At 36.3% G+C, this 14079-nt stretch overlaps 1 protein-coding gene across 1 annotated transcript in view; it reads left to right on the top strand.

Annotated features, from left to right (window-relative positions):
• LOC127971645 (GPI ethanolamine phosphate transferase 2-like) overlaps positions 1–2616 on the top strand; it is a 105555-nt gene extending 102939 nt beyond the window's left edge. Inside the window, exon 10 of the mRNA XM_052574818.1 lies at positions 980–2616. Within this exon, the coding sequence (XP_052430778.1) occupies positions 980–1199 (220 nt within the window). The 3' untranslated portion in view covers positions 1200–2616. The remainder of the gene's footprint in view (positions 1–979) is intronic.
• Positions 2617–14079: the final 11463 nt, after the last annotated feature.

Raw genomic sequence — 14079 nt, 5'->3', positions numbered from 1 at the left:
AGTCTTGCCAAATTCAGTATGGTTCAGTCCATTCTAGTTCAGTGGCTAGTTCAGTGTTAATCAGTTCAATGTAGGTCAGTCTAGTCCAGTAAAACCATATCCAGTCCAGTTCACTGCAGTGTAGTCAGTTCGGTTATAATTGGAGGCCATCTAATCTAGCCTAACCCACTTCGGTCCATACAATTCAGTTGTAAATTGTATAATCCAGTCCAGTCTGTTATAAACTGCAATTTATAGGTTGAGGTCTATTATCAGCTCGGTCCAATTCAGTGCAACGCAGTTCAGTCCAGTTCATAAGTTGAGGTCATTTAAACCCCGACTTCAGTTCATGCTAATCCAACCCTGCCCTTTCTAGTCCAATTCAGTCTCTTCTAGTCCAAACCAATTAAATCCAAAGTAATCTAGCCCAGTCTAGTTTATTAAAGCCAGTCCAGTTTATAGGTTGAGGTAATTTAATCTAGCCTAGCCAACTTCAGTTCATGATAGTCCAGTCCTGTTATTAGTCCAGTTCAATCCCTTTTAGTCCAGTCCATTCAGTTCATTCCAATGTAATCTACCCCATTTTAGTCTATTAGATTCACTCTAGTTTATAGGTTGAGGACATCCAACCTTGTCCAGTAAAATGCATGACAGTCTAACACAGTCTAGTCTAGCCTGATCCAGCCTATTCAAATCCATCAAGGTCCCATTATCTTTTAGTATGCCCGATTATTGCGTCTAGACCTGCTGATGGCTGCCCTATCAGACCATTATCTTAATGAATGTACCGTAGACATTTGTCGTGAAACATAACACATAATCAAAGGTTAGTAAATGAAGTAATAGCTTTTCCATTAGCATTAAACGAGGAATGAACCACAGTCGATGAAACCTGATGGTTTTATGACTATAGTCTTTTATAATGACACATATCATAGACTCAGTCCAGACCATAACTGGACAGCACATCTTTATTCTGGTCTTTTTCTCTCTCTTTCAGGGCTGTAATGGGTCTTGGTCATGGCAGCTACTGCTTCGCGCTCCTGCGGTCCATCCCAGCTGTGTTTTATGTGGTTCTGGTCACTGGTCTCCGATACCACCTTTTCATCTGGAGCGTGTTTTCTCCAAAACTCTTGTACGAGGCCATGCACACCCTCATCAACACCGCAGTGTGTCTGTTTTTCACCTTTATGGATCAGGAACGCTCGGCCAGACCATGAATACAAACGCAGAACCAAAGCCAAACTCAGGTACAGAACAAACGGTGCAGTTGAGTTTTGTGCACCAAAAGGAGAAATGAGAGAAAAAGCGATGGGAGAAGGTTTTCGATAATTCTACTACTGTGAATTGAGGTCAACGTTAAGAATTCAGAGCTTACGTGGAGATTTGGCTTGCTCTACTGACCTCTGCTCATTTGTGTGTGTGATTAAATTATTTTTTTTATTTTTTGAGGGGTCTTCGATAGTGCAGATAATGTATAGGAAGACTTATGGGTGTACATGTGATAATCCCTCTCATTCTCTATGCAGTTTTCTTCCTAAAGCTTTACAGATAATGGAGAGTAATTCCTTCTGTATCTTGCAATTTCCATTCCTGACCTGCTTCACCTTAGAATAATACGAGATAAGATACATCATTAATAGATCTCCCCTTGCTGAGATCACAGCAGATGTAAACTCCTCACACACTTGAAAGCTTTAAGAGATCTTAAATATCTTTTAAATCATATCTAAACACAACTACGCGTGACATTTTAGTTTAATCCGTCTGTTGGAAATCTGAATTGTAAACTGATTTATCTTGGGAAGTGTTTTTCTTTATCTCAGTTCTTAGATATGGTTAATATTAATAAAACAAATCCTTTTCTGATTGAGAGTAATTCATTTCTGCATGCTTTTTAATGTGTGATTCACAGTTTTGCCTCTCTGATTTGTTCTGATACAGTCGCTGTGTACAAGTGTAAAAGTTATGTCAAAGTCACTTATTAATCAGTGACACTAACAGTGGGACTTAACCAAACGTGATGCAATAACACATTGACCATCACAAGACTTTGTCTTTTTGCTTTGTTTCTGTCTTCATTACATTGTGCTTAGTAGCTCTGCCCTCAGTGAAATCTTATTGGTCAAAAAATCTGCTCCATGTGACTGTATATTAAACAATCATTCTCTGAATGGCAAATTTATATTGTAAGTTTTATGTTTTAAGTTTTGCTTCCATTAATGGTTATGGACTGTTTTATTTCTGTTTTTGATGATATTGGCATACATTACCATTCTAAAGTTTAAGATCAAGATTTTTTAAATGTTTTTGAAAGAAGTGGCTTATTTTCACTAAGGCTAAAATATAGTATGAAGCAGTAATATTGTGAAATATTTTAAAATTTTAAATAACTGTTTGCATATATAAAATGTAACTTACTCCCTAGATGCAAAGAAACTCCAGTCTCATGATGTCAGTGTCACATGATCCTTCAGGAATAATTTAAATATGCTGATTTGCTGCTCAAGAAACATTTTTATTATGATCAACATTGAAAACAAATTTTCACTTTTTTTCTTTCTTTTTTTACTATGTGATGTATGGATGGATGACATTTTTGTTTTTTGTATATTGAATAAATGTGAAGGGATCATACATGTTTAATGTTTCTTCTTAATATTGTTCCTGTTATGTTGAAGTCTGTAATGCTACTTAACATCAGGATGCTTGTGCAGTTCAAAATGAGAACGGATAAAGGAGTTGGTGAGGATTCTGGAATCATTTGAATGGTTAAACTCTCTATGATTCCTATCCCTAACTCTAGCAGATACCGTGAAGGAAGTGGGCGTTTGAGATGTCTGCTTCCTCCCAGTGAATCATGCTGCTTTGACCTTTTTATTGGCTGGAGAAGTTGATTCTGTAACCTAATGCCTTTTTGAACTGCAAACATCCTCATGGGAAAGAGTAGAGAGCAGAGTCTCTCCCAATGGAGCAAATATAGTCTGGAGGTTTAGTTTGACCTCTGGGATTCAGTTCTGCTTGCACTGTGTTCCGAGAGCCTGATTTAGAGACCCACAGAGCACACTAATTGTATCTTTCCAAGGATAAAAATACTCAATATTTGACATGTGAACTATTACCCTTCATTTTATATAAGGGATAGTGTTCAGTCAGCTGGTCATTCTGGCTAATTCAATCCCAGCTTCACATCCTAAGGGTGTTTATTTTGCAATCATGTCTCAACGACATTATTCGGCTTATTGCACAGCAGCTTACCAAATAAATAAATGAATGCACATTCAATATTCTTTTGAGTTCAAATTACTTTGTTCATGTGAGAAGAAAGAGTGTGGAGTGATTAGAGTCATAAAAAAAGACCATGTAATACAATGATTGACTAATCAGAATCAAGTATTCCAGAGAGCTGTATGAAAAGCATTAATTTATTACTGATGTGAGATGTTATGCGGTAAGTTATTAGATGTTTTGCTTATTTAATTTAAAGGAATGGCTCACCAAATTTGTTATTATTATTTACTCACCTCCAGGCCATCCGAGATGTAGATGAGTTTGTTTCTTCATCAGAACAGGTTTGAAGAACTTTAGCATTACATCCCTTGCTCAGCAATGGATCCTCTGTAGTGAATGGGTGCCGTTAGAATGAGAGCCAAAACAGCTGATAAAAACATCACTATACTCAAGAAGGAATCCACATGACTCCAGTCCATCAATTAACGTCTTGTGATCTGAAACATTGCATGGTGTAAGTAATCAAACTTGTAAAAAATAGTGATGTTTATCAGATGTTGGGACTCATTCTGACGGCACCCATTCACTGCAGGAGATCCACTGGTAAGCAAGTTATTTAATGCTGCATTTCTCCAAATCTGATTAAGAAACAAGCTCATCTACATCTTGGATGGCCTGAGGGGGAGTAGTTTTTTTTTATGTCTTTTATTTTTAATGCATTTTGTTCTTTTTTGAAAATCAATTTTCAGCGTTGACCGTGGTGTGTGATAACAAGTGTTCATCTCAGACTAACCAGCGTTCCCTTACTCTCTCAGTACTTGCTTTGAAGCAGTCGTGGGTCAGTTCATCCTGCTCAGCGGGTGAAAAACGATCAAGGACGAGCAGCAGATGTGAGAGAGTATGAGAAAGCCTCTCAAATTAAAGCCCCAAGACTGATTCTCTGTTACCCATCCATCATCATCTCTCTCTGTCAGTGAACAGGAGAGTTGGTGTGTATTTAATGTGGTTTACTGTCCATCCGTCTCCTGCTGGTGTCCTTAAAGACTGTGTCCCCCGCCAGAGCTGCTGTCCTGCTCTCTGAGCTCTTATCAGTCATTGAGCAGAGCACAGCTGCTCCACGACATTCGGACACACGCTCCCGTCTGGACTGTCACTGCCTCTTTTTCCTCATACTGTCTTCATTCTGTATGTTTTTCTGTCCCACTTTTTCCACCTTATTTTCTTCTTCTCTCGGTTCCTCTCGCACTGAGCTGTCTTTCTGCCTACACAGGCAGCTGTGTTTTTTATGATTACTTTTAATTAAGACAGGTCTGAATTAGAATGATTTCTGAAGGATCATGTGACGCTGCAGTGATGCTGAATATTCAGCTTTGCACTGCAGGAATAATTGTATTTAAACATATATTGGAATGCAGTTCTTTTAAATTGCAATAATATTTCACAAAATTAAAGTTTTTACTGTATTTTAGATCAAATAAATGCAGCCTTAGTGACCTTAAAACATAAAAAAAGACCGACATTTTTTCCCCCAGCTTTGCTATCTCTGACTTGCTTACTAGGGTATTTCCTAGGGTTTATAATAGAGCTCATTAAAATCTTCCTAATCTGTATTTTAGTGTTGTTTTACGTAGATATATCTGGGTGTTTGTACAACAATAAAAATGTGTTTGAGAAGCATATTTAACTTACGTACATGTTTTAAGCATAACCTTACTAAATTAGTTTACTAGATGTTTTTCTCCAAAGTGACTTACTTTGCATTAGATTTTCTGGGGATTGAACCCATGACCTTTCCATCATTAGTGCCATGTACTGTTTGAGCTAAAAGAACACTTAATTTTATTCTTAAAGCAAGAAATAATATTTGTTTTCAGAGACTATCTATATATATATATTCTCTGGAAACAAGTCTTAATATCCTATGCAATTTTGCTTCTCGGGTAGAAATATTGCTGTAATGAGGTTTTTACTGATAAACAAAACAAAAAAAGTTATTTAAGAAAACGATTTAATGCAGTGCTTCTCTCTCTGGCTTTCGTGGATGTTTACTTCACTCTCCCACCGAGAGATATTTTCTTGCAGGAGTTGAAGCGTCATGTGACGTGCTGTGAGCCGCAGCACTGCTTTCTCTCTCTCTCTCTGGATAAAGTTTCTCTATTTAAATTCTCGCTTTTGAACTCTGTGTGTGTTTGTAGGTTTAAGCACCTGGAAAAGCTTTCAGCTTTCTCAGCCTCAGCAGGATTTGTGGGATATGTTTGTGTAGTGTGTGTGTTGTGAGTGTAATAATGGGGCTGTCAAGGAGCCAAAGGGTTGTGTTTATGAGGAGAATGAAGCTTATAGAAGTGTCGCGGCTCACCTGCGGTGGATGGCAGGAAGAGATAGTGATTTCCCCTCATTTAATCCCTTATTTAAGCGGGCTGGCCGGGACGCGGGCGAACATCTCTCGGCAGCCACCCATGACTTCATTTAAAATCTGCAAGAAGTGCAACTGTAAACTCAAGGCGTAATAGAACTCAGGAGCTCTGGACGATTTCCATCCGTTTGATTTGATTTGTTTTGTTGTTGTTTGTGCGTGTCGGACCGCAGCTGGAAATAGCTGAACATAGGCAACCCTCTTGTTTTACTTCCTGTGATTGGATCATATTCTCATCCATAATCAGTTTAGATATCTAACTGGGTTTTGCACCTGCGTGAGATTTTAATCTGTTTACAGACACGTTATATGTTTGTTTGTTAGTTTATCTGTTTACTGGCACTGGATGTATGGGAAGCATAAACTAGCCTGTGTACACTTTAAAATCAACATCAGCAAAAGTTTTTTAAACTACTTTACATTTCAGTTGTCTTCTTGTTATATGCAACGTCTAAAATCTTATTAAACTTAAAGTAATTCATTTCAGGTAAACATTATTGTCATAAGTTACTGCAATAATTGCAAACCATTTTTCGTGAATCAAATCAATTATCAGCTGATAAAATTAAGTGGCGCTTATATTTTTAACCTTTGAACAGCTGATCGTTATACAAATGAATTCAAATGATTTCTGAAGGATCATGTGACACTGAAGATGCTGAAAATTCTGCTTTGCATCACAGGAACAAATTACATTTTAAAATGTATTCGAATAGAAAACCGTTCTCTTAAATTGTAATAATATTTCCGAAAATTAGCGTTTATTTTTGGTCTTAGAAATACATCTTTATTCGCATAAGAGACTTCTTCCAAAAACATTACAAATCTTTCCAACCCCAAACATCGCATTATAGAAGTAAAACAGATTGTGAATTCAGTTCCATGTTGATTTTAACAGTCTTTCTTTTATTAGTAAGATTGTTGGCAGATTTTATTTGTCGGTTCTTTCCCTTTTGTTTATTTACTTTCCCTAAAGACAGTTCAATCTTTAGTTTTTCTCTAATGGGATGAACGTTGTGATTGAAAAGCATGCATCATTATGCTATTCTGTCAGAGATCAATATTTATTCTGCTCCTGTTTCGTGATACTTTCATCTCCATTGTGTTGTAAAGCCGAGCATCTTTGAACCTTTCTCCCAAATAAAGCCCCTGCATTCCCCAAGCGTTGCTTTCCTCTGTAATTACTGGTGGATGCAGGTCGATGGGAGATTGATGTTATAGAAAAACCAAGAAAGAATGAGAGAAAGCTGGAGTCTGCCTGCTACCACAGGCATCTAATAGGAGCAATTTGCCTGCTGAAGTCATTTAAAGCAGAAGATGGATTGGGTCTCTTTAGGCTTTTTGTTTAGAGCTACAGTTTAATAGTAGCTTATGAAACGTCCTAGACTGCTTCATAAGAGCCAGTTTCCTTGATTCTTTCCTGTAAGTATATTTCAGTAGTTAACCATGTAAGATGATTGGTTTGAACTGAATATATTGAAGGAATAGTTCATGAAAAACACTATAAAATCAGCCTATACTTATTCAGCACTATATTTCCAGTCTTACAATGGAATATTCAACCCTGACATGACTTGGCATTTTTCAGGGAATAATGACTTCGATTTCAATCAAACTTTACTTCTTGCTGTAAGATTACAGGTCAAAGGTCACTGCTTCAGCGGTAATGCAGAGCTAAATGCAATGAAAATGCAAACGCTTCGCTGTATCAGGTCTCAAGCTGGACTGAGGTGAGTATTGATTTAGAATCAGTTTTCGTCTTGATGAAGGAGTCTAGGATCTTAGATCAATACTGTTTTTGCTCAGACAGTCCAGCTGAATCGAGCAGTTTAGACCAGCAGGATTCCATCTCTTCATTGGGTCTGGCTAGTTTGTGCTGGTTTGAAGCTGGTTTTGCAGGTGGACGTGGATATCTGGGTCAAAACAAGGTCAGAAGCATATGATGCACACAAACATAAACACTGCATTGTATATACTGTACTAACTACATGCCTAACAAGAAATCTTGCATTACTGTTGCAGTCACAAACTCATTGTTCAAGGATGCAATAGTTTCTTGTTTCTATTATTCAAGCGGCTGTCTATCAAAGTAGGTAGTTGCAATGGCTATTTAGAGATGACCTGATAGAAGATAGTTTATGCTAATGCCCAATAAAGTGGACAAATAATTAGTGATGTTATTGTTAACTAAAACTATTAAAAATATTTTTTATTAATTGAAATAAACCTGAAATTAAAGAATATGTATAAATGAAACACAAACTTAAAAAAAATGTTAAAAAGCTGCTTTGGTGGATAACAAATCATGTTTCTTTTAAGAACTCTAAGAACCATACCATGTTTGGTTCCCCAAAGGAACCTTTCACAGTGAACTGTTCTTAAAAGAACCATGTTTTTTCTTTAGTGTGAAGAATATTTCTAAAGAACTTTGTTCCACAATAACAAACCTTTTGTGAAATGGAAAGTTTCCACAGATGTGAAAGTTTCCTTATACTGTCAATGCCAAAAAGGTACCTTTGTTTATAAAAGTGTATGGCATTTCTGTGACCCCCTTTTGGATCCTTTATTTTTAAGAGTGTATTCAGAAACTGTTTACATCACGACCGGAGGCGCTCATGAAACTATTACATTAAAACTCAGTGAAGAAAACACTGAGAATAAACCTGCTCTATACCCAGCGGACCGCCGCTTTCCTGTTAATAGAGCTAAATTATAACAGAGGGGTAAAGAGACTGCAACCGTTGCAAAGCTGAGGCACACCTGAGATCACAAAACCTCTCAGCCGTCTGTCCACTCCAACAAACCAACAAAAACCTCTTCCAGGCCCACTGGTGGACTTTCATCAAGCGCCAGACAATAGCTCAGAGTGGACAGGCATCCCATCGCACAGAAACGGCCTGACACGGCAAAGTAATGCGCCTCCTGTATGTTTGTGGAGGATCGTTAGACTTAATGGTGGCTGTTTTTGTTCCGAGCTCCTCCCACAAGATTCTGACCTAAAAATAAAGAAAAGAGAAAGCGACGGAGAAGAGAAAGCGTGTAGGAGGAAAGCAGTGAGCATGAATATTCATCCCAGGCGGTCAAATCCAAAGGGCTTTTGGTAGCACAACACGTCTCTCAGGCTTGCTCCGGTCTACATTGTTATTCAGAGAGAAGCACTGAAAGATGAGTGGAAAAGACAAAGTTTGTCCCGTTTTTAATGTAATACTTGGCATTCAAATGACTTCTGAGTGTTTCACAAACAAGCACGTGGGAAGAGTGAAACAGTAGCTGAGAGAGAGACAGAGAGAGAGAGAGAGAGAGAGAGAGAGAGAGAGAGTGTCTGTCCTCTGGCTGTAGGGGGTTGCAGGGTGACCTCCAGAACAGTTCTGTATTTCCTCATGGTTTTTGTTCTGTGAGATTCATTTGTTTTCTTTGTTTTCTTTTTTTTTTGACCATACTTAAAGGTTGGTGTGTATGGAAACCTATTTCCATCTTAGATCAATAGTTATAATAATAATACATAAAAAACATAAAAAAGGTCACAATTCAGACTTTGTTTCACACACTTCTGAGAAAAAAGTTAAACTTGCAAGATAAAAACAGAATTTTGACTTTTTCTTGACAAAAATTAAGAATTGTGTGAAAAGAATTTCAGAATAGTGAGATATGAACAGAATTGTAAGGGGAAAGTCAGATTTATAACACAAACTCAGAAATGCAAAAAAAAAATTATAAGATATAAACTCTTAAATATAAAAATATAAAATAATTTTGAGAGGAAAAAGATAATAAGATATAAATAATAACAAAGAAAAAAGTCAGAATTTGTAGGATATAAACAGAATTGTGAGGAATAAACTCATAATTGCAAGGAAAGGTGAGAATTGTGTGATAAAAAAAAAAAAAAATTTATTATTATGTGGCAGAAACAGTGTTTTAGCATTTTATTTTACATTGATCCTTTAGACATGCAGTTAGTAACCACATTGCAAAATTATTTTTTGGACTAATGAGAATGTTTTGTAAGATTTTGTAAGATTAAAAAAGAACAGCATTTATTTGAAACAATAAAATGTCTTTACCCTCACTTGTGGTTGATTTAATGCATTTTTGCTGAATAAAAGTAATAATTCCTTTAAAGATGAAAAAAACCTTTAGTACAGTATATTTTACATAGTCCTTCTTTTAGAAATGATCAAGAATTTTTAATTTTTTTTAATGACACTTTAGATCCTGAGTCAGCAAAATCCTTACAGTTGCAGGTTTTTCATTGGCACCAGTAGAGAGATTTATTGTAATGAATCTCTTGTATGAATCTGTTTAGTCCAGTGCGTGGGAGAGTCTGTCTTTGAAGCATATGAAATCCTCCGGAGGAGAACCTGTCTGCAGCTCTGAAGGTCCTCCACATGATAAACAGAATCAACCAAGGCAAAGAAATATGTGTGCATATACTGGAGAGATAACTGATAAATCTACAGACAACATCTGAAGGGCAGGACATGCAAATTAGTGATAATTTCAAGAAGACGGAAGGATGACTAATACATAATCTCAGCACAGGCGCTCTTTGTTTAGTTCAACAGCCACAGACATTAGCATCTCTGCTGGAGGAGGGCCTGGACATCAGCATTTTTGCCAAAATTCAACTACAATAATCACCTTTGGTACATCTTGGTAAGATCATTCCTCCTAAGCAAACTAAAGCCGCAGTGTGTGAGGATGAGTCTGTTGTCACGATGAGTGTAGTCTCCCAAATGCTGGAGCAGCAGAGAGAGTTTTAGAAAGACATGCTAACTCAGTAACAAGAAAACTTGAAGTGATTATGGAGGGAACAAACAAGAGACTGGATGGTGTTATACGGGATATACAGGAGTTGAAGACTGTAATTCACATAACATGTGATGGAGGAGATGAAATCAAGACATAAAGAAACTGAAGCCAAAATAAATTTTTTTGAAAATGATATAATGAATTCAAAACATGACATTGATGAAATGTTCACTAAGATTGACTACACTGAAAATCAACATAAAGGGAAAAATGTAGTCATTGACGGTATAATGGATGAGATGGAAGAAAGTTGGAGTGGTTTGGAGCAGAAGGTACAACATGTTCTCCACTAATCTTGGACTGGATGGGAAGATTGAAACAGAGCGTGTCCAGAGGATGGGTCTATTCTAAACTCTGAATTACCAGTTAAAGGTTTTAATGTTTTTAGAAAGGAGAGAAATAAATTTGGTGGTGGTGTGGCCATCTTTGAGCAAAGCAACATTCCTTGTAAGTTAAAACAAAATTTAATACGCAATCACATTGAAGCTATATGGGTAGAAGTCCGTGTGCCTTATATGAAACCAGTGCTTGTTGGATGCTGTTATAGACCTCCTGATGCACACGTGGACTATCTGACATGCTGAGGTGAAATGCTTGATAATGTCTCTGATGTTAATTGTGAACTTTATTTGTTTGGAGATATGAACATTGATTGGAATGGCTCCTAAACTCAAACCAAGCCTCTTAATGTTTCATGTCTCCACTTAATGTTCACTTATCCGTAAGATATCCATCATTCACTACCTCATACTGACAGTGTCTACCTGTTTGCACATTTGCCTCTTGTACATTCCTGTGTATCTTAATATTAAAGACTACAGTATAATGCACATGCACATTGCCTCTTGTACATCCCTGGGTATTTTAATATTTAAGACTACAGTGTACTTTCATGCACATTATTTTCCATTCTATATTTAAATACAGTATACATCTTTTTTACATTTTATTCTTATATTTGTTTTTTGTTTTTTTCATTCTTTCATAGCTATATTTATGTATATTTTCATCTGTGTTGTATTCTTTAATAATCACACTGTCCATGGAGCGGACCTGACTCTCACTGCTGGTTATATATGCTCTATATAATTGTGTATGTGACGAATAAAAGTCTTGAATCTTGAATAGTAATTGGCGGCCCACCTGCAATACCACGGCCATGTAATGTATATATGTGTATATTTATCAACTGTGATGATTGAAATGTTGTTGTTGTTGTTATAATGTAACAGTTTAGAATGGACCCCAGGAAGACTAGCTGATTGCACAGACTTTCAGCTAATTGGATCCATATAGAAAACAACAACAACAACAAAAATCTTCTCATTTAAAGGTGCCATGTTTTGCACTTTTGTAGCATTTGATTTCCCCCTCTAAATGCTAATCAATAGTGTTAGTTAATGCTGTTTATGTTGTTATCATAATTATCATTACAGTCTTAATGACCTTTTTATTGTCTGAATGTTTTGGTCTAATAAAGCAATATAGTTGTGAGATGGCTAAATATCTTGTTTCAGGGGTTTAGAGTTCAAATTGCAAGCATAATTAAGTGTTTAGAATCAGAATAGAGATATGGATTCAAAATCAGAATGAGAATGAAGTAATGGAATGGTAATTGTAATCAAAATGGCATTAGAGTAAGAAGGTGGTGTTATTTTTGAGCTATTTAATAATCGACTGCATTAATGGTTCAGTACATTTTTAATGACTGTTAAATGAATGAGTGTTTTTATTTTCTCTTCACCTGAGCATATGTTCATGTCTTTGATACTGTCACACACCTGTAGTGTTTTACATATGAAATGCTCGATACATCACAAGCATCTCTCTCTCTTTCTTTCTCTCTCTCTCAGAATAGAGTAATGTTTCTTGAGTCCAGAGAGAGTGACTGTCTAAATACTGCATACAGCAGACTGTGAGATGGAGTGTCTCCTGTATGTTTTCATGCTGTCTTCCATTGCTTTCCTCTCCCTTCACACAGTGTTCACTCTCCTGTGGCGCATTTAACACACACACGCACCTGCAGACGTCTTGTTCTCTTACTCTTACTCAAAAAAAAACAAAAAAAAAAAAAAACAGCAAAGAGCTGATTCCCACCACACCTGTGTCAAAACAACAGCACACTGAATCCAGTCAGCTGATCCGAGGGAGCAGGAGAAAATACAAAAATAACATCTAATTCAAAACAAAAAAACTACAATAGTATAAGTGAAATAACACTGTTTATTAGTGCTAAGCATCACTAATGCTCATATGTTATGTGTGATTTGAACACAGTACTGACAAAGAAAGAGTTTTTAGTGTTGTTGTTCTTGTTGTTTGTGTTCGCTTACATAATGATACCAGATGGTAATACCATGGTGTGACAGGAAGAAGAAATGATACTTCTGGAATACTGTTCTTCTTAAAGATTAGATGTTTAGAATGACTTTTAGAAAAAATACAGTGGCGGTGGCATACTTCAGTAACCATATGAGATGATAATACTATGGTACTTTAAAATACAGTATGCCATGGTACTAATTGGTACTTATTGTAGTATTTACATTTATAATTATACATTTGGCAGATGCTATTAACTGGAAAGACTGAAGAACAATGCATTTTTGATGTTCATGCCCTCGACATCAATCACATGCAAAACAATATGGGGGAAAAATGGCATTATCAAAATACATGTCCAAAAGTCTTTTAAACATTGTATATGCACTTGAAAAAAATTGTGTTTAATTATTTTACAAATAACTACACAGAAATTTCAAGTAATGCATTAAATTATATATATATATATATATATATATATATATATATATATATATATATATATATATAAATCATGTATAAGTTTATTAATCATCTTTATCTTTATAGAATTTTCAAATGTTGCACAATGTTCAAAAGAATACAATATTACCATTAGACCATATCCAAAACTGTAGGAAACCACATATATACATCCATGATAATACTGTGTAATACAATAACACATGGCAGATTTGTTTAGTATTACAACACACATTTGATACTCTTAAGACTGGTTTTGTTTAGTTTTGATAATTCCTCATAATGTTGCAGAAATTATGTTGTTTACATGTATTATTTGCTTCATTTTGGCCGTGTATGTTCAGAACTGTGATGTTCTCTTGTGTTGAGTGTGATGTTTGACTCTGTTAGAAAGGGCACAACAATCTCTGTCTGAAGCTCACACACACACACACACACACACACACACACACAGAGAGAGAGAGAGAGAGAGATGCCTCTGCACCCTGACATCCGAAACGCTCACTTGAAGTCGTGTTAATCTTCAAACGGAGGGAAACTCAATCAATAGGCAGGGGAAACAAAAACCTGCCTGTGAACTGATAAGCAGATGTGTGTGGCCTGCAGAAGATGAGAGCATCTGAACTGCTTCTTAGGTTATTGTAAAACAGTAAACGTGATTATGAACTTGCAGTTTGACATTACAAATATCTCCTGCTGTCACTTTTGCCTCAGCTGACACAGCATGGACCGTTCAGATGCATATTGCACAAAACATACCATACACTACCAGTTAAATGTTCGGGATTGGTCAGATTTTCATATTTTTGAAAGAAGTCTCTCATGCTCACCAAAAACTACAGCAGAAGTAGTCAAACTGT

This window comes from Carassius gibelio, chromosome B14 (genome assembly GCF_023724105.1).
Source record: "Carassius gibelio isolate Cgi1373 ecotype wild population from Czech Republic chromosome B14, carGib1.2-hapl.c, whole genome shotgun sequence".
Taxonomy (NCBI): Eukaryota; Metazoa; Chordata; class Actinopteri; order Cypriniformes; family Cyprinidae; genus Carassius; species Carassius gibelio.
The sequence above is the reverse complement of the archived record's forward strand: the minus strand, read 5'-3'. Positions and strand labels throughout refer to the sequence as shown.